We start from the raw sequence: 22,478 nt of genomic DNA on the forward strand, positions 1-22,478 counted from the left end.
AAATAAGAAACCCCAAGTAAACCATCATCTTTAAAACTTCAAATCACTCACAATAAACCAACACAACCAGAAAAATCACTCCCTATTTCAACTAGATCTGACCTCACAAAACCACCATAGCAACCACTACACATTTTGAAGTTTCTATTACCACTTTAATCAACCAAATATTATACCAGTTAGATCCAGGGTTTTACCGATTCTTAGAGTCTCTTCAAAAGGATTGGGGATCCACTCAGTGATAATCTCTCCTTCTGCCTAAGTTGAGTCGTTTCCATTTGCAGTAATCGGAAGTTAACAATTAGGATTGAGGTGAAATAGACAGCAACAACCATGTTCTTCCAGGGAAAGAGGAGTAAATCTAACCCAACATAGTCTTCCTTCAACCTCTTCAGGGCAGTACAAATCTTAATCTCTATTTTAATTATGTCTTAATTCATGTTAATTTAGTGTAGTTTCATTAGATAGTATTGTCTCTCAGTCGTTTTAAGCTGCTAATATTATCTCCTCTTCCTGATAGATAGGCTATACTAGTTGGTTTTGGTTCAATCAATATCATCTGTATGTTTAGTTTTCTTTTAGTTTGTTTTGTTCTTACTTTGTCTCTCTGTCCAGTTAGTGTTGGTGTGTTTGGGAGCTTTTGTTTGGTCCTTAGTTGGTATAAAAGCCAGAGGTTATCTCGATCTCTTCCGAGGTTTAGCTCGAGATTGTCTTTTGTCACCTCTGGCTCTTCTACCAACTGTTTGCTCCCCATTTTGTTCAGTGACTTCTTGTTATGCTAGTTCTTGGCTGGTTTATTTTATCTCTGTTAGTGTTTAGTTTTCGTTCAGTGACTTCTTGTTATTCTAGTACTTGTATGGTTTATATTTAATCTCTGTTAGTGTTTAGTCTTTCGTTTTGAATCTCTCTTTTGATCTTGCTTTGTATCTCTCCTTTGATCTTGCTTTGTGTTGCTGCTGTCGGTTTTCTTGTAGTCTTGGGAGCGGGTGCCTTAGTGAGGTTTTGGTTCTTCGGTTGTGGGTTGGTTCCACTGGTGAGACCTGTGGGCACCTCGGTTCTCTAGTCAGTCTCTGACTTTCCTGATTGGTGCCCCTTGGGGTGCATTGTGAGCTTGTTGGGCTGTCGTTTCTCTGTAGGCACCGATAGTGGATAGTTGGTAGTTAGGGGTGCCTTTAGTGCTGTGAGTTTGGGTCTGGTTTGGCGTTGGGGGTTTTAGTCTGATGGGTGAACCGTGTCCTAATGTCTCGGTTTTGGCTTGGAACATTAGAGGCTGTGGTCGTGTCCTTAATTGTAAGCACCTTTACCGTCTCTTTAGGCAGAATAGACCCGACTTTCTTTTTCTCTCTGAGACCAAGAGATCCAAGGACCAGCTTTCCAAGTTACTTCCTTTTCTTAGGGACTATAATAGATTCGTGGTTGACCCAAATAATACAGCCGGAGGGCTGGCGATGTTCTGGACAGCGGACTTCCAAGTGGAAGTCATCCATGCTGACGGTAACATTATACATACCAAGAGTCAGCACCTCAATATTGGCCTCCCGTTCATGTTAACCGGCTTTTATGGTAGCCCGTACAGTACTACCCGGATGATCCCTTGGGCTACGATGAATAACCTTCAGGATAATCACATCCCGGATATACCCTGGTTGCTTCTGGGTGACCTTAATACCATCTTCCACCCCTCTGAGAAGGAGGGAGGAAACCTTAATTTGCCTATGTATGCTCATAAAATCAATAATGTGATCAATGGGTGGGGTCTTAGAGATTTGGGCTTTAGGGGTCCCCAGCACACATGGTCGAATAAACACTTTAAGGGCACGCTGATTAAGGAAAGATTGGACAGGGCGCTTGCTAATTATAGTTGGTTGACTGCTTTCCCGGCCTCCCTTCTTACCCATCTAGAGGGTGTGGGATCGGATCACCTTCCCATTTTACTCACCACCCTTCAATCGGAGGAGCTAGGTCGGAAACCGTTCAAATTTATCAGAACCTGGATGTCGCATCCGGAGTGCGGCGAGTTCATCAAAAACCACTGGCCTCCTACTCCTTATCTTATTCAACCCAAGCTCAATCAACTGGCTCTTCATCTTTCTAGGTGGAATAAGTATGTCTTCGGGAACTTGGAGACCAAAATTTCGAAGATCACTCGGGCAATCCAAGAGGTAGAGAATCAGGAGCAGTGCAATTCGTTACAACAGGAGCTCGAAAACACGTATCTTCAACTCGAAAGTATCTGGAAGGAGAAATCCAGAAATGACAATATTCAGTTGGGTGATCGAAACACTAAATTCTTCCATGCAAAGGCCATTAATCGGAGCAGAAAGAACCAGATTTCGGCTATAAAGCGTAACGATGGATCTTGGACTTACGAGGTTGCTGAAATTGCTAATATCTTCTCTCAAAATCTTAAAACGATTTCTACTTCGACGGAGTCTTCCATCGATCCGGTGCTTCTTAACCTATTTCATACTCAGATTTCCGAGGCCCAGAATAGCGGACTCATTAGAATGCCTACGGAGTCGGATATATTCCTCGCGGTTTCATCGCTCAAAACAGATTCCGCTCCAGGCCCGGATGGTTACCCTCCTCTTTTCTATAAAGCCAACTGGGAGACAGTCAAAAGTGATATCATCAAGTTGGTGGTGGACTTCTTCCACCATGGCTTCCTTCCCCATCAGGTTAATCATACCCATATTTGCCTCATCCCTAAAACTAAAGCTCCGCAATCCACTGCTGACTATAGACCTATCAGCCTCATGAATACCACGTACAAAGTCATCACTAAACTGTTGGCTAATCGTCTTAAAGTGCTTTTGCCGGATATCATTTCCCCGTTCCAAGCGGCTTATGTCCCGGGTCGCCAAATCACTGATAATGTCATCATTAGTCAGGAGCTTACGCATTCCTTCAAGGTCACCAAAGGCGCTAAAAGCTATTTCGCTCTCAAGTTGGACATGTCAAAAGCTTTTGATCGGATTGAATGGAAATTTCTAGAAGCAGTGATGAGTAAAATGGGTTTCTCCGACCATTGGCTCAAGATGATTCATGTATGCATTTCGACTTCTACTATGGCAGTTCTGATCAATGGGAGGCCTGGCCCTACCTTCAACGTCTCTAGAGGTATTCGTCAGGGGGACCCTCTCTCCCCGTTCCTTTTCACCATTGTCATGGAAGGCCTCAGTAGGCTTCTAGATAGCGGGGAAGGGGAAGGGAGGTTTCGGGGTTTCCAGTTGTCTCGTTCGAGTATTCAGATAAATCATCTGCTTTTTGCTGATGATTGCATCATCTTTGGGCAAAACTCTCTGGCAAATCTTTCGGTTCTCCAAAATATCCTCGATATTTTTTGTAATGCGTCGGGCCAATTAATCAATTTTGAGAAATCTTCAGTCTTCTTCTCGAAAAATACTCATCCCAAATTCAAGAGACTGATTATTAGAAATCTCAAAGTCCATCAAGCCTCTGCCCTTGACAAGTATCTTGGTACCCATTTATTCATCGGAGCAAATAAGGTCAAGATCTTTTCAGCCATCACTAACCAAATTCAACTCAAGCTGTCCAAATGGAAAGCCTCCCTCCTCTCTCAAGCGGGCCGCTCTATTGTGATTTCCACGATAGCAGCGGCTGTTCCCCGATACCAAATGCAATGCTTCGCTATCCCGAAAGGGATTAGCAGGCGCATTGAAGCCTTGCAAAGGGCTTTCTGGTGGGGAAAACCCAAATCTATTCACACCATTCACTGGGGGGCTATCTGTCGCCCCAAGAAGTTGGGAGGTCTGGGATTCAGGCGCCCTGATCTTGATAACAAAGCGTTCCTTAGCAAAATTGTGTGGCGCATTCTTAAATATCCTGACTCTCCGTGGGCTAAAATTCTGAAGGCTAAATACTACAAGAAAGAGGAGCGTCCAATTGAAGCTAAGCAGCATCATTCCTGGCTCTGGAAGTCTATCTCCAAACATCTCAGTCTGGTGGCTAACCTGGTGTTCTGGGACGTCAATCAAGGTACACATATTGATATTTGGAATGATTTCTGGATACCAAACCATCCCCCTCCTCTTGCTAATGACCAGAATTGTCCACTTACGAAGGTGGAGCAACTTATCACCAATAACCATTGGAATACGAATATTTTATCCCAATACTTTAATTCTAACATATGCAATGCTATTCTTAGTATTAATTTACAGGCAAATCAGGTGGATACTGCTAGATGGTCTTTAACTAAATCAGGTAACTTTTCGATCAAATCCATGTATCATTTCCTACGCGATGCGAGTAACCAAAATGAATCGAAAGAGATTGGAATTTTATATGGGATCTTCCAGTTATTCCTAGAATAAAACTATTTGTGTGGAAATGTTGTACCAAATGCCTACCAGTAAGGGACAAAATAGGTCAGTTCATTGGAGAAATCTTTAACTGCGGTTACTGTAATGAAAGAGAAACTATTAACCATGTGTTGCTACATTGTGAATTCGCCAAATTTGTTTGGTTTGGTTTTAATGTCTTTTCAGAAAACATTCATAGTTTGCAGGAGTGGATTACTTCATGGAGGGACATAGATGCAGATGCTCAGGTGCTATTCGCTACAGTGCTTTGGCATCTGTGGAAGGCTAGGTGTGAAAAATGCATAGCTCAAACTAATATGACCCCTGAGATGACGATCAACAGGATTAAAAGCACCCCCAGGTTTCTCAATGCCATTAGTGATCTAGATGTAGTGCGAGAGACGGAACAGCCGGTCCAAGTCTCAACCCCTAGTGTTGTGATACAAGTCGATGCTTCGTTTAAAGTAGTCACGGAAGTAGCAGGTGTTGGATGTCTGATGCTGGACGAGCATGAAGGTTTTAAGGCTGCGGCTGCTTACACGATCAAAGGGCAAAACGCGGAGGAATGTGAATGTTTGGCGATCATAAAGGCGCTGGAGTGGGCAAAACATAACTACATCCAAGATATCCGTATTGAGAGTGACAATCTCAACATAATAAGGCGTCTAAATAAACAACCATCAGCAGTAGCTTGGCAATCGGAGAAGCTCATATCTATCATTGATCAGCTAGCTCTGGAGATAGGGGACGTAGGTTTCACTTTCATCCCGAGAGAAAGGAACAAGAGGGCTGACCAGTTAGCAAAATGGGGCAGAATGCATGAAGGAAATTGGATGTGGGTGACAGATCAGGCCTTCAGGGAGGCGTTCTCGGAGCGTTAGGTTGTTTTTCTTTTGGTTTTCTCTTTCTCAACAAAAAAAAAAACTAAAAATTTAAAATTATTTGATATTTTAGTTATTTTGATTTACATAAATATTTCTCAACACTTCTGAGGTATTTGTTAGGAATACTTGTCAAATTACTCGTGCACCAGAGATTGGTAATTGCATTTCTGATTTACATAGAAACCAAATCAAAGGATGGGCCGATCTCTTATATAAAGAGAGGCACCAACCGAACTCATAAGGCTTTGCTTTCGTTCTATATATATCCATTTTGAATACTCGCCTAATAGCTAGAACAGCAACGTTAAACGGTCCCAAAAAATGGGCCGAACACATGCCGAGCAAGACGTGGCCTTCTCCCAATATTAGACGGGACATTTCTCTCTCACTAGGGCTCGTCTAATAGGAGCTAATCATGTCAACGTTTAGCCTGTGGTCTGACCAGTTTTTCGGACCATCTAACATTATCTAAGCTAGAATAAGTATCCAAAAAAGTTCCAATGGGAATAGAATGAGAAATTAAAAAATAAAAGTGTTTAAATTTGGCGGAATATAGGCAAAAATTATACAAAAGTCACAATAAATGTCAAAACTAAGTTAATTCAACCTATTTATTTATCTTTCTGATCAGTAATTTATTAGAAGGAATTCTTTTTTCAATTAAGAGTGATCTAGATTAAAAGGATGAATGTTAAATAGGAGACTATGAAATTTCAACAAAAAAAAAAAAATAGGAGACTATGAGAATCCCACGAGCTTCATGCTCGAAACTTCCCCCACGTGAAGCTTTCCATTTCCTAAGAAGTTTGACATTCATTTATGAATTTAATGCCAATTGCCCCAAAATATAAGCTAATTTTTCTAGGTGGGAATACCATTATTATCTAAAAAAGATTTATTTCATTATTTTAGTTTGAAAAAATAATATTATAAGGAGATGAATTCTCTGCAATGATAGCAAGATCGGAACGACAGATAGAACATGTATTAGACTAAGAAGTCGTACTGTACATAACCCCGTTCAAGAAATAAAATTTTTTTTGGTTGTCTCTTAGATCGTTGACAAAAAACAACTTTTCTTCTTCAAGAATTCAAAGATCTCTTAATTCTTTTTTGATATTTTATTTATCCACGTAAAACAATATGTCATGTCAAGAACAACAAACTATAGACGATTCAATTCATGTTAATTAATACTCAAATTATATATTAAAATTTTGAAAACAATGAATTAAATTTGGGCACTTTAATCCAGTCTCAAAACTAAGACAAGAATTTTCCTTCGTCTGTGGACGGACATAGATGAGCTGAAAGGGTCAACCTGAGCCAGACATGGTAGGCTATGATGAACCCGGTTGGCGGATGGGAGGGTCTGTTTGGATCGGTCTGGGCTGATTTATAATTAATTAATCAAGATTTCTGTAAGAGTTAATATTTTATACACACTATTAGAATTCCTTATTAACTATTGTTCATATTCAAAATATCACATGCAATACCCATAATGAATCAAAAACACAATTTCTTCATCCAATCCCAACCTTTTAGTTGTTTCTTTCTTTGTTTTTCTTGTTTCTCTTCCTTTTCATGAAGATAAAAAGTATAATTATCAAATTTCAGAGGGGGTGGTTTAGGGAGATAATTTTCACCTAATTGATTAATTACAGCTTTTGCTCCGTCTATGTATCTCTTAATCACTTCACCAGCCGGAATTATATCGTTCACCAGTCCTACTCCTTGTCCTGCTAACATCACCATGTTCTGTAGCTGACCCTGAGTTGTCGGATTAGCAACTTGCCCCGCGAAGCGCCTTAGAATTATTTTCTGTTGAATAATTAATCATGAATTATGATTTAGTTAAACTAAGCCAAAATTAAAAACAATAATTATATCGTTTATTTAGCGGTCAATTAGTGTAACAATGGTGCTACATGGCCCGAAATTGTTGCCCCAGCGTGGCATGACTGATGATGTGGTATGCTCATTTTCCACTCCCACGCAGCAACTTTATCATATAAGCTATGTTTAGGCTAGATATTTGGGCCATTTAGACTTTTCATTAATAAATTAATGGGCCACTTTATATAGCTTATACTCATGGTATTTCGGTCCTCTTCTATATGGGCCATTTAGGATTGATAAGTTACCTAACAATGCTTCACCTGTACAACTAAGGCCCATTATGTAAATGGGCCATCATAGATCATAATATATGTTTAATGGGCCAAGCGTTTGAACTTTAGATGTGTTAATTAAGCTTCTTCCTTGCATGGCCCATGACTATATGATCATTAGAGGAAAATTCCAAATGCACTCACCCTTTTTGTTATATCTACTCACATCTCCTCTGTCTTGAAAGAAAAAATGTCTGTGATGTGAGTGAATATAACAAAAATGGCGAGTGCATTAAAATTTTGCCAATTTTCTTTTACCAGTGCGAACTTGTACGTCTAACGCATGCATAAAAGTATGTATTGTATATAGTGAAAGGTGGAAGGCTTACTTCATTGTATATGATTGAGTACCCGATGATAGGTTGATTATCATCATTTTCTATACTATCGCTATCAGGTGCATTCCGCCATTGCTGATGGAATGGGGTGTTAAGACATCGGACATACGCTCTCCATGTAAATCGCCCATATAGATCCGTACGGTCTGTTTGATCTTCCGTATAGTGAAGGAGTTGTTGTTTGTAGTATTCGTTTGCATATGCTTCTTTTGTAGCTATAAACCTACACATGTGACAGCAAAAATGTTGTCACATCATGAATATATTGACTTCATCATATACTAACAAAAATAAGAAGAAAAAAGCTTTGAGTAGCATTATTGCGCGAACAACGATGTTAGCTTTATGCCTGACCTCTTAGTAAAGCCCGTGTTTAGAGAAAGTTGGCAGAGCTAACTGAGAAATTCTATTCATCCCTCCATTTAATCCCTCACCCAACCCTCCGCCTGATGTGGCGCCGTATCATTTGAACGTGGAGAGAGAATATGTTCACGTGAGACGTCGCCACATGAAGGGATGAATAGAATTTTTGGAGCTAAAATAGCTTGTAGTCAGCGGAGTTTAAAAGCTTCACGTTTTTATCACAGTTTTGAGTTAATGAGCCCTCAGAAGAAGAAGTTAGATGTGGTTGCCAGTATTCCGTTTTGTTAAAGTGGTGGAGCATATAAGAAAGAGAAGAGTTATAGGCCAGACGACCACCACTTGTATCTATTGGATGTTATATGGGCACCTCGGGTTAACAAAGCCCACAACCGCGCCTGATGGCGAACCACCCAAATTCCAACTTTTGCAACTCCGCCGGGCTAGCCTCTTATCCCCATCAAAGAAAAAGAGAGGAAGAAGGTGAACAGCCGACGACAACTTCCCCTCTGCCACTGGATTAAGAGAGAGGGAGAGATCGAGCTAGATCCAGATTGAAAGAGAGAGAAAGAAAATAAATGATAAAGAATGCCAATCTATCTATCAACTTATCTCTCCCTCTCGTGGCATAGTAACATGGTGCTGCCTATAAGTTCTCATACACAATATCTAACTCTCATAGTCAATTGAAAGTTCTAAAGCACCCTCATTTTTGCTACTACTGCCTCTTTTCTGTAAGCACCCCAAAATGGCAACAATTGCTTAAAAGGGGTCCATTTCGTCAACACTTAGTAGCCCAAGTGGTTAATAGTATTCACATAAACTCCAAAACTGTGATGTCCCAGATTCGATTCGCAGAGGAGGAAGATTCCATTTGGCTTTGTTTTCCCTACTTTACTTTTCATTCCACCCCAATGCTGAAGATGATGATTATGATAAGAAGAAAATGATGAACAAGAAGAAGAATCAAAGGAAAAAAGAAACGAAACATAGGAAAAACGATGAAGAAAGGCTAGATCGATCTCAGTTTTCCATTTTCTCTGTGTTTCTCTTCTTCTTCTTCTTCTTCTTCTCCTAAAGGGGTGTTTCTAACCTTTTGTAGTCAACTATGTTAATGTATTGATGTATATTTGTATTTTATTCTTTTCACAAGGATAGCTTTGTAATTTACATTTTGAGTTTCCCTTTATAAATACAAACATACCCTATTTCCTAGGGTATCTTAAGCTCAACTCCACATGGTATGAAGAGCCTCCTACCTTTTTCTTGGCTTTCTGTGTCATCTCGTTTTCTAATGGCTTCTTTCACTGCCGCCAACATTTCTCCTCCTCCTTCTTCTTCTTCTCATTCTTCTTCCTCCATGCCCTTCCCTGCTCTTTCAAACATAGCTAATCTGGTTTCCATTCGATTAGACAATACCAATTACCTCCTATGGAAAAGCCAACTATTACCTATTCTTCATTCTCAAGATCTCTTCAAGTATGTTAATGGCTCTCACCCTCCTCCTCCTGGGTTTCTTACCTCCCCAAATGAATCTTCATCTACCCCACTCATTAATCCTGACTATTTGTATTGGTATCGCATTGACCAAATGCTACTCTCATGGATTAATGCAACTCTTACTGAACCTGTCTTAACTCAAGTTCTTGGCTTAACATCATCTCGATCAGTCTGGGAATCTCTTGAACGTAACTTCTCTTCCCTCAACTCTGCTCGCCTAATGAATCTAAAACTTCAACTTCAGACCATTAAGAAAGGCTCTTCCTCAATTTCTGATTACCTTCTTCGTATAAAACAAATTTCTGATTCTCTTGCAGCCATTGGGCACTCTGTTCCTGATAATGAACTTGTTCTTATAGTATTATCTGGTCTATCCTCTGATTATGAAAACTTTGTTACTTCGATTACTACTCGCCTGGTTCCCCCCACTTATAGTGAGCTTCACTCCCTTCTTCTTACTCAGGAATTTCGTATTGATCTCCTTAAACAACAACAACTTCAACCCACTGCTCTGTTTTCTCCTTCTCCAAATCCTTCTTCTATACGCCCTTCCTCTTCCCCTGTTTTTCGAGGAAACAGAGGACGTTATAACAGAGGAAGAGGAAACAGATCTTTCAATGGAAACAGAGGCCACTCTCAGGGATTCTATAATACTAATCGAAATGCTTCTTATTCTGTTCTTGGTCCTCCTCCAACTAATACTCATCAACTAATTTGTCAATATTGTGGGAAACCTGGCCACACAACTCGAAATTGTTATAGTCTTCCACAACAAAATGACTTAGCTCGTGCTTGGTATCTTGACTCAGGAGCCACTATGCACATTTCGTCTGATGTCGCATCAACTTCAGCTCGTTCTGATCTTACCACTCCTGATCATGTCATGATGGGTACTGGTCAGCTAACCCCTGTTTCGGATGTTGGTAATGTTTTCTTCCCTTCTCATAAATGTCATCTTAATAATGTTCTTATTGTTCCTAAGTTTAAAAAGAACCTCATCTCTGTCTCTAATCTTCTAAAAGACTTTAACTGTTTTGTCCTCTTTCATCGTAATGGTTTCCTTGTTCAGGAAATTCCAACCGGGAGGACACTCCTCGTCGGAACGATCAATGAAGGCCTCTTTCGTCTATCGAACTCTGATAAAGCTTCTCCATCAATCTCTCTTTTTGATTCGTCCTTATCCTCTGCTTCTCCAGTATCATCAGAGGTCTGGCATCGACGTCTAGCTCATCCCCACCAAAAAGTTTTAATTCTGTTATTCAAAACAATGCTTTAAAGTATCTTGAGCTCAACTCCACAAACTAAAGTATTTGATTAGGGTCAAGGCTGTCTGGAGGCGCTTTTAGTAGAAATGGAAGGGGTGTTTCTAGACTTCCAAATATTAACACATTGATATGGTGGAACATGCGATGAGAAAAAGGAGGGTACCTAGTGCCGACACAGATGCCCTTGGCACCTAATGCAAGGGCGGCAGCATAGCCTCGGCCGTCACTTATGGAGCCTGCCCCTACCACTGGTATTCCGCGGTCACCCACAACATCCACAACCCTAGGTAGCAATGCTGTCAATCCAATCTGAACAACCATCCCATTCCCATGGAAAACTTATTAGAATAAACTCTGTAAGTCCTTTCGAAATCACAATAAGAAAAAAAAAATTACCATTCCAGCAATATGACCTCCCGCCTCGACACCTTGAGCTATAATACAGTCGACCCCTGCAGCTATTGCTCTTTCTGCTGCCTTTACCGATCCAACCTTCAACATACATAAACCATGATTTATGAAATGGTATTCAGACTTAGTCGTCCTAATTTGACAATTTAAGAGAATTATTTAAGGATCTTCGCTTCAAAACTGTGTTGGTTATCAATGTTCATTAGTAAGGTAATAGTTATACATTTTCACAAGATGTAGCTTAAGGTTGGATTTTCCATTGTAGTTCGTGACAACCTACAATAGATTAGCTAATGCTTGGATTCCAATGTTTGAAGATCACCAAATCAGGACTCATCTGCAACACAACTTGCTAAGGTTGGTTCCTATTGACTTGTTAGCTCCACAAATGTGAGTTTGAGGTTAGCCGTCTCACTCATATATCAGCCAACTAGAACTACTATTCGTCGTCAAATTTAGGGAGTGTTCTTGGAATAAGGTCCACATGCACAAACAATTAAGAGCTACTAGACTCTTTCTCTGCGATTTCTTAATTGGGAAATTTGTTTACAACTCTATATAAATTTTTTGTTTTTGTGAAAAATAGATAGCTCAACTTTTTCTAGTCTTTAACTCCCAAGATACTGTCGTGATTTGCAACTAATTGCAAGAGGTTTTCTACTATTTGCAAAAGAATTGCAACTGCTTGCAAAAGTTTGCAAAAATTGTAAAGAGATTGCAAAAAATATTGGAGTTTTTAACCAAACAAAATACAAATATTTAGGTTTTTAACCAAACAAAAAATAACTTGTCTGTTTAACTTAAAGAACTTAAAATCAGATCTTCGGCCCAATTTTCAGTTCCCAATTAGAATCCAATATACTCAATATCTATAAGTGCCAAGTCACATATTATTAGTCCAACGACTACATTTCACTTAGCTGGTAGATGAAGTGGAGGGTTGGACCCTTACTATTGCCCAAATATCATTGTTCAAATCTATGTTGATATTTGTCAACCAACTATGATTGTATGTCCGACCATTATCCTGGCCTACGGCCGCGAATAATCTCATTTTTCTATTGTCAATAATTTTCTGCTGGAGCAAGCGGCTACCAAATTGTTTTCTCCCTCTAGGTCTCAGTGGCTACATAGATTACCATTCAAACGAAAAAAATTGTATTGATATTTGTCACCAAGACTGGGCAGTTAAATAGCAGCTGCATAGTATGAAAGATGTTTAGTGAAAGGTATACAATTTTACAAAGTTGTAAAGGCACATCCCGATAGAGATATTGATGCACCCCATTTTCTTTACTTTGATAAATCTAATGTTACTGCATTTGGTTAGAGTCCACCCAAATCAGTGTCTTGGGCCGAATTTTATTACCGAATCCGGCTCAAAAGTCACCAAATTCAACTTCAATTTCAATTTTTGGAGAGAGAGAAGGGGATAGGCAAAAACAAAATCAATTTTTGGACTAAAAATGAATGTGCCTCTTAAGTCAAATCTAATTGATCAAAGTCTTTATACTTCGAACACTTTTCAAAATGCTGCGGCCATTTTAAATCACTTACAAACAGATCCATCAATATCATATTTGTTAGATCCCATTTGGTTTCCAAGTTTTAAGGGTTTTTTAGATTGCTCATTGTAAGAATTTCTCTAAACCCTAATTTTATTTCAATCAAATGATTAGAACTATTACAACTAGTATTTATACTAATATAAGAAGATGAAGTTGTTATTATAACAGATTCTGTTATAATAACAAACTTAGTTATTTAACAAACTTAACTAACAATAATCTTCTTGTTTTATTTCAGATATCCTTGTGAGTGCCTTCAGACAAGGGTGCCTTCAGAAGAGCTGACTTGATGACTTCCTGTTGGGCTTTGACTCTCGGATTGACTAACAGGCAGACCATAGCTTGACTTGACTAGTCAACTATATATATACTTCTAATTTCAGAGAAACCCTAAACTCTTTCACTTCTTCAAACCCTAGCTTCTTCTTCACTCGACTGCTTGTGTTAACATCCCCCCTCAAACCGATGGAGGCGACGAAGTATGATCCATCAGTTTGTCACGAAGATGAGAGAAAACCTCGAGAGATAACCCTTGGTAAAGATGTCTGCTAATTGATCCTTGGTAGAGATGTGTTGGATCTGTATTGAGCCATCAGTAACGAGATCTCGAACATAATGAAAATCTACTTCGATGTGTTTCGTGCGCGCATGGAAGATTGGATTCGAAGCAAGATATTTGGCGCTGATGTTATCACAAAACAGAATATAGGGTTTGATTAATGGACACTTAGGGGGGGGTAGTGGATCAAGACATCGGGGGACATTAGGGGACAATTAGAGACAAAATGTTCCGTGGACATTTCAAGACATTTCGAGACATTTGCCTGTAGACAAAATGTCTTTATGGACATTTAAAGACATTTGATTCGTAGACAAAATGTCTTTATGGACATTTCAAGACATTTGATTCATAGACAAAATGTCTTGGAGACATTTCAAGAATTTGGTTCACGGACAAATTGTTCCGGGGACATTTCAACATACTGAATCCATGGACAAAATGTGTAGTGGACATTATTATTATTATTATTATTATTATTATTATTATTATTATTATTATTGTTATTACTATTATTATTATTATTATTATTATTATTATTATTATTATTATTATTATTATATTATTATTATTATTATTATTGTTATTATTATTATTATTATTATTATTGTTATCTCATCAGATATTTATTATTTTAATATTGTCTAACCATATGAAATATATGATAATATATTTGTACTCATATTTCAAAAATATATTTTTCGATATTTGTGGACATCTGTGGATATCCGAGGACATTGAAGGACAATTGGTAGACATTTATTATTTTAATATTGTCATATGAAATAATATATTTGTACTCATATTTCAAAAATATATTTTTAGACTTTTGTAGACATCCGTGGACATCTGAGGACATTGATGGACAATTGGTGGACATTTATTATTTTAATATTATCATTATTGTATAATCATATGAAATAATATATTTGTACCACTAATCTGAAATATATTTTTTGACTTTCGTAGACATCCGTAGATATCTATGGACATTGATAGACATCCGTAGATATCTGTGGACATTAATACAATAATTATATAATAAAATAACATAATATAATAATAATATAATAATATAATAATAATATAATAATAATATAATAATAATATAATATATTACAATAATAATACAACGATATAGTAATATAATAATAAGATAATATTATAATAATATAATAATAGCACAATATAGTAATGATAATAATATCATTTTTACTATAATAGAATAATAATATTATAACATAATATAATATAATATAATAATATAGTAATATAATAAGTGAATATAATAATAATATAATATAGTAATATAATAATAAGATAATATTATAATAATATAATAATAGTATAATTCAGTAATATGATAATATTTTATATGTTATTTATTATTTTTAATCTAATTTGATAATAATAATTATTTTTATTATCTTCCTTACTGAAATGTCCCCAAGTTTTCTCAATGTCTTCCATATTTTGAGAGACATTTTCTCTCCAAAAGCTCTCCAAATTTACACTAAAATGTCTCCAAATGTCCCCAAAACTAATTTGTCTTGAAATGTCCCCAAATTCGTGTCCCAAACGAATAACACGGACATTTCGGGACATTTAAAATGTCCCCAACCAATAACACGGACATTTGGAGACATTTCGAGACATTTGAAATGTCCCCAACCAATAACACGAACATTTGGAGACATTTCGGGACATTTAAAATGTCCCCAACCAATAACACGGACATTTGGGGACATTTCAAATGTCTCCAACGAATAACACGGACATTGGGGGACATGAAAATGTCCCCCAATGTCTTGATCCACTACCCCCCCCCTTAAGCTCGTCCATCAGGTATGAAATCCAAACCATTTCAGTAGATGTAGTTGAAAGAGATTTATATTCTGCCTCTGTTGAGGACTTAGCAACAGTCGCCTGCTTCTTTGAGCTCCAAGAGATTAAACTCGAGCCAAGGAAAATACAGAAACCCCCTGTAGACTTTCTGGAGTCTGGACATCCAGCCCAGTCTGAGTCTGAGTAAGCAGTAAGCTTAGTTATATCACCAGATGATAAACGAATTCCAGAACCCACAGACCCTTTCAAATACCTAAGAATCTTCTTCACCAAGACCAAATGAGAAGTAGTAGGTTTATGCATAAATTGGGCTGTGTAGTTAACAGCATATGAGATGTCTGGCCTTGTACATTTCAATGGAACCATCACTTTTCTGTTTGAGCTTGTAAACCCATTTACAGCCTAATACATTCATAGAATTTTGATATGGAACAAGAGACCATGTCTTATTTTGCTGTAAAGCCATATATTCTTCATTCATTGCTTGACACCACTCTTTGTGTTTAGATGTCTCTTTATAAGTAGTGGGTTCAGCAGGTAATTGTAGAATGGATAGGTAGGCTACATTGAATATGTGAGGTGATGAGTAGTGAGCCACAAAGTCTGATGGTAAATGTTTAGGTTTGATAATGCCATTCCTTCCTCTGGTTATTATCTGCTCAGTTTGTGGTTGAACTTGTGGGGTAGCTGGTGTACTAGCAGACAAGTTAGGTGTCCGTATCTCAGGAGAAGACAACTCCCTTGGTTCTGAGTTAGCTGGTGAGCTAGAAACACATCTAGATGTACCTAACTCTAGAGGCAAGGACTGAGTGGATATAGGAGAGGGCAGAGGCAATGAAATAAAAGGCTCTGAACTCTGATCACAACCTGACTTGTTCTTATGGATGTGGACATATGGAAAGTTGTCCTCATCAAAAGTAACATGTCTGGATATATATAATCTTTTGGTGACAGGATCATAGCACCTATACCCCTTGTGCTCATGACTGTATCCCAAAAATACACATTGAACACTCTTAGGACTGAGTTTATCCTTCCTAAGATCACCTAAGTGAGGATAACAAGCACAACCAAAGATCTTAAGGTTGGAGTAATCAGGAACAGTATGAAAAAGATTTTCAAAAGGAGATAATCCTTGAAGTGTGGGTGTTGGTAGCCTATTTATGATATAGACAGCAGTATGAAAGGCATCAAACCATAATAATTTTGGTAAAGAACAATGAAATGACAGAGTGTTACCTAGCTCAGTGATATGCCTATGTTTTCTCTCTGCCTTCCCATTTTGTTGGGGAGTATAAGGGCATGAACTCCTGAATATAATGCCATTTGTATCCAAAAAGGCCCTGAAATCCCCTTTTTGTAGCTCAGGAGCACCATCAGATTGGAAATACACAATCTTTACTTTGAGAAGATTTTCATTTGTGTTTTTGAAATGAGTAAAACATTTGACACTGTCTGATCTCAATTTCATTGCATAAATCCAACTATATTTGCTGAAATCATCAAGGAATAGAATATAGTATCTAGCCCCATTTGGAGTTGCAACAGGGGCTGGTCCCCAAATGTCACAATGAACTAGATGTAGAGGAGTATTGGTAGTGGAACTTGATGAAACAAAGGAAAGACACTTGCTCTTACCCAACTCACATGAGTTACAAAAAAATGTATCACTAGGGTTAGACAAGTGTATTTTATCTTCTTTATGTAACTGTTTGACAACCCTCTGATTTGTATGACCTAGTCGAGCATGCCAGACATGAACAGTAGTGGCTGTTTGAGCCATATGAGCAACAACAGACTTGTTTTGTGTGATATTTTGTTGAACCTCTATGGGATAAAGATTGTTCTTAACTGGTCTCTCAACTAGAATTCTTTTGGACCAGATGTCTTTTATAGTATATCCCCAAGGTAGGAATTCTACAGACACTGAATTATCCTTTGTGAACTTTGAGATTGAAAGTAGGTTCCTTTTAAGATTTGGTACACACAATACTTTATGTAGATAAAAAACACAAGTAGAAGTAGATAATTTAGAAGTACCTGTACTTTCTATTGGTAAGAATTTGCCACTACCAACCATTACTGCCTCAGTTCCTTTGTAAATTTGAGGAGAAATGATATTCTCAACTGTATGGGTCATATGGCTGCTTGCTCTAGTATCAGCTAACCATGCCTTTTCTTTTATATTAGACATATCTGAACTTTTACTAGTAGTATAGCAACTTTCAGATGATATTATCATACTGTCATCATATGTTTCACAATCATGAAAGAAATCATCATTTTCATCACATAAAATTGCAGTATGACATTCATGAAAAACCTCATCTTCATCACTTTGATCATAAGGATAGATAATAGCATTATTACACTCAAGTAATGATTCTTCTGTGTAAGGATAAGATTTTGAATCAGGTGAAACAATTTCATCATCAGAGGTTATTTGTTGTTTATTTTCTTCTGTGTGATAACCAGACTGAGGTTTGTTCTGCATATATCTGAAATAGCAGACCCCAGCTGAATGACCCCACCTTTTTCATATTCCACATGGAACAGAAGAAAAATCAAAATCTTCTGCCTTATGATTCTTAGACTGTGAATTATCTGAATATGAACTATCTTTATTTGTGATAGCCTGGTTTCTGTAAAAGGTAGGAGAAGGTTTGATTTTCTGTCCATTTTTATAATGTGATCTGTTTACATAATATACTTCATGACCTGAATCTTTAGTAGCTAGCCACTGTTCATGTTGATTTAGTCTAGACTTAAGTTGTGCTAGAGATAATACTTCATTATTTGCTCTTAAAGCAATAACAAATTGATCATAATCTGATGATAATCCATGAATAGCAATTCTAACCAGTTCAGATTCACTTACCTTATCATGAACAGAGAGCAATGAATCAGAAATAACCTTGATTTCCCTTAGGTATTCTGCAATAGAAGCATCTCCTTTCTTTATTGTTTGAAGTTTTCTTCTAAGTTGATCTTTCTTTGCTTCTAGACCTTCATTGTTGGTTAGGTCAAGATAATTCCATATTTCTCTTGCTGATTGAAGGCCATATACATCAAAGTAAATTGATTTTGATAAAGTACTCTTGATATATGATTTGACAAAACTTTCCTTACTCCTCCATTGCTGAAATTGTGGGTTGATTTGCTCAAACCCATTGATAAATGTCAACTGAGGTGGTTCTTCAATTGAACCATTAACAAAACCTATGAGTTCATAGGTATTTAGCATTGTTTCAACCTGGTCTCTCCACATAAGATAGTTGGAATCATCCAACTTTTCAGTAATGAAACTGGTGATTGCTGAAATTGGAGGGAGATTACTTTGATTTGCGGAAGCCATGAAAGTGCTTGATGAGTAGTACGAAAAAACAGTGAGTTTTCTATCTAATCACTGTTGAATTTGATGATTTTAGTGCTTGAAGTAGCTGATTTTAATCTTCTTCTATTTTGAATGTTTGATTTTTGCGAGATGATGTTAAATTTTGATGATTGTTCTTGAGTTTTGAGAGAAAAACTTGATGGAGACCTAGCCTGAACCTGATACCATGTAAGAATTTCTCTAAACCTTAATTTTATTTCAATCAAATGATTAGAACTATTACAACTAGTATTTATACTAATATAAGAAGATGAAGTTGTTATTATAACAGATTCTGTTATAATAACAAACTTAGTTATTTAACAAACTTAACTAACACTAATCTTCTTGTTTTATTTCAGATATCCTTGTGAGTGCCTTCAGACAAGGGTGCCTTCAGAAGAGCTGACTTGATGACTTCCTGTTGGGCTTTGACTCTCGGATTGACTAACAGGCAGACCATAGCTTGACTTGACTAGTCAACTATATATATACTTCTAATTTCAGAGAAACCCTAAACTCTTTCACTTCTTCAAACCCTAGCTTCTTCTTCACTCGACTGCTTGTGTTAACACTCATATATCACATGCTGGGTATGAATAGTTTCAAAGGAGTGCTCTCACTTTAAATTTTCTAGTGGTAAATGAAATGGATATTGTGTGTTGTTCTTATTAAAGGTGGTGTCAAATGTCGATGAAGTCCTCAACATATTGGGGATTGAGTCATTGAGCTTTGAAAGACACAATCCCTTGGCCCATGGCATAGTGTGGCTTAACTTTTTAGAAAAGAGTTTATGATTTATTATTTAGTTGGCAACCGAGTTTTTTTCAAATATCTTAATTTTATAGGAATTTCTTAGATATTATGAGCATTCCTCCAGTTGTATATCACACGAAAAACTGTGATTATTAACCCTATCTCGAAACATCACAGTTTGACCTCAAACATAGTACCACATCCTTTTTCTTTGCAAGACATGATAATAAATGCATAGCTTTGTAAAATTGTTAACTTCGAACAATGTTGTACATTAGTAGAACTATAATAATTAATTAAAATACGATGTTGTCAGTTGGTGTAGCCTTAAACTATACTTTTTTGAAGTCTGTCTCTCTACTTGTTGAGTTAGTAGGTGCAAAAAAAAGTTTGTTTCACCAAAAAAAAAAAAAGTTTTTTATCGATCAAAAAGAAAATGTTAAAAGACGATACTACCCTTCATCCATTCAAGGCGGTAAGGAAGGTGATAGCCGAGGTGTACTCTTATCGGAGTCGTTACTTGGTGTAGCAATCCATGATGACTTGTATCACCAAAATCGAAAGCAAATGGACTTTCATACAATAGGCCCCTAAAGTTCCTTATATTATTTTCTTAGGTATAGTGGAGGTAATATTAAAATAAAAAAGTGATGTTATCAAAAAGACAAAAGTTCAGTAGGTAGGAGTGATGTACCTGGTGTATGATCTTGACACCATGTTTATGAGCTTCATCAACCATTTCTTTAGGGAAATCTCCCCAATAAACTTCCATGCAAGCCAACTTCTCATCATATATTGCTTTGATTGTTTGAACTTCATTGAATTTCAATAAAACTCCTGCTCCAAATGGTTTATTTGTTAATTTCCTTGTGTCCTTTATTGCTTTCACCATCATCTCATATCCATTCTGCACTATTTACACACTTTTATTACATATCCAACACTAAATATATAGCAAACTAGAGACAATATTAATAGAGGCCTTGGCTGAAAATTGTATGGACTTAAGAGAAGAGAGAGTTTCGTACAACTGGGCTGGCTATAAGACCGATACCACCGGCGTTGGCGACAGCCGCTACGAGCTCCGGTCCAGATACATCAGCTCCCATGGGTGCTAGTATGATTCCATTATCAAACCCAAGTATCCCTCCAAATTTCATCTTCAATTCCTTTTCCTTTTCTCTAGCAAGATCAAGACCCCTTTCTCTATTTTATCTCTCTAGCAAGATCAAGACCCTCTCTCTCTCTCTCTCTCTCTTTGATATTAGCACTTTCCTATTCAAAATAGGATGGCAGAAGGAGCAGGTGGTGTTTGAATAAGATATTTCTAGTTAGCACTCACTTTCCTTCTCCCGCTTTCTCTCTTCTTCTTTTTTTTGTTGAAACTTTCTCTCTTCTCTCTCTCTCTATATATATCAAGTTTTGAAATGAGCGGTTGTTTATAGTTTCACGTCAGTCTTCATAGGAGAATTTAGGATTAGTGAAATAGTGGGCCCATCTATCCCTAGATCTTTTTGGTCTATTTGACTATTTTATCCCTAGAAACAGTTAGAAATTCTGCACGTGGGTCAGCTAGCCCTCAACCACGTGACCTTTCAGACTGCTGGATAGAGATCGCGTGGGAGAGGGTATTTAGGTAAATTACAATTTATTTAATATTTATTCATTAGTGGACAAGTCATTCATCTTTCCAAATAGTAGATAGATTCCATCTTGTTTTGCACCTATTCACTTTATTTAATATATACATATATATTTACTTCTTCTTTTTTTCGTTTATTTAATCATTTTCTCATTTCATGTTTTAATTGTCTTTAGGTTAACTAGGTAATAACCCGTGCCCCTCGTACGGATACTTTAATTGAACACTCCACCTAAATAAGCACACTATCACAGTGATAAAATAAAAGAAAAAAAATCAAAGAAGAGGCGTTTAAATCTGTCACACTATATTTTTCGAAACAAATATTTTAATCTCTTTAAAGTTTATTAGATTGAAAAGATACCTTTTTATTTAGGTCTGAATACATCATTTTAACAAAACAATAGGATTCATTTGCACTCTAATTGCTTAGTCAGATTTGTTGGACTGTCTTTCACCTTCTCATAGAGTTAAATGGTGAAATTAAGAAGCTAAATTTGACATGATACATAACCCATATTTTGTTTTTGTTTAAGTACTCTTCTTAAAAATCTTACACAAGTCTATAAATTCATGTGAATGAGATTCAAATGAATTTCTTTACCATTCATGAAACGTCCATTTTCAGTTTTTGTTGAACTTATGTTTACAATCCATGAATCAACAAAATAATAACAATTAAACAAAAAATTATCAAATAAGAAGAAAAAATGTTCAGATAATTTGAAAATAATGAATCAAAAGGAAGATAAATTGAGTAAATTAAACTTACTCATTCACCAGGGGTTCAAACCATAAACGAATGAGGTCATAACCTTACAGGTAACAAAGAATCCAAAAAGCTACCTTCGTGGGCTTTTAAACCCAAGAAGTATAAGAATGGTACATGTTCATACTTAAAACTCGCAGCTGCCCTGAAGCAACAATTGCTATACCAATATCTCCAGGATAAATTGATGACCGTGAAATAAATTGGAATAATCCAAAACTTCTCAAAACTCTTTTGCATAAATTAGTAAAGAGTATGAAAAAAATCATGAGAATGAAGAAAGATAAAAAGGTCTTACTTTTGCAGAAGCATCAAGAAGAACAACTAATTTGGGATGTTGCAATGAATATAACCTTTTAACCTTTTGGAGTTTCAATCTTTTGAGTTTCCGTTAGAGAGGCTTACCTTTTGGAGTTTCAATCTTTTGAGTTTCTAGAGAGAATGAAGAGCGTTGGAAGTGAGAAAGGATGACCGTTTTCTTATTTAGCCACGTGAATTACATTCTTCATTAGCATTAAATTTACATTCATTCAGGTCTACCCGGAATTAAGTGAAACGTAGAAAGATCTTAAGGATAAAATTAGACTTGCTTAGAATAGATAGCCAAGATTTATAGTATATACTTAAATAGGACGAAATTAATGATTTTTTAACGTCAATCGTAATTGAAACAATTTAAAGGTTGATATGTTTGTCCCAGAGTTTGTCT

The 22,478-nt window shown here is 36.9% G+C and overlaps 1 protein-coding gene across 2 annotated transcripts; it reads right to left on the minus strand.

Moving 5' to 3' along the window:
- Positions 1-6,625: 6,625 nt before the first annotated feature.
- On the minus strand, positions 6,626-22,105 carry LOC147569064 (uncharacterized). Of its 2 annotated transcripts, none has more exons than XM_086655521.1 (6): positions 20,387-22,105; positions 20,053-20,265; positions 11,243-11,338; positions 11,010-11,155; positions 7,713-7,944; positions 6,626-7,033 (listed from the first exon to the last, which is right to left on the minus strand). In XM_086655521.1, the coding sequence occupies exons 1-6, from the start codon at positions 20,516-20,518 to the stop codon at positions 6,719-6,721; spliced, it is 1,134 nt and encodes a 377-aa protein (XP_086511647.1). In that variant the 5' UTR covers positions 20,519-22,105; the 3' UTR covers positions 6,626-6,718. The 2 variants fall into 2 exon arrangements, with proteins under 2 accessions (XP_086511647.1, XP_086511648.1); XM_086655522.1 differs by having other exon boundaries at positions 20,053-20,270; positions 20,387-20,787.
- Between the last annotated feature and the right edge of the window lie 373 nt (positions 22,106-22,478).

This window comes from Eschscholzia californica, unplaced genomic scaffold (assembly GCF_041429995.1).
Source record: "Eschscholzia californica isolate CP2 unplaced genomic scaffold, dmEscCali1.0.p SCAF_1, whole genome shotgun sequence".
Lineage (NCBI taxonomy): Eukaryota > Viridiplantae > Streptophyta > Magnoliopsida > Ranunculales > Papaveraceae > Eschscholzia > Eschscholzia californica.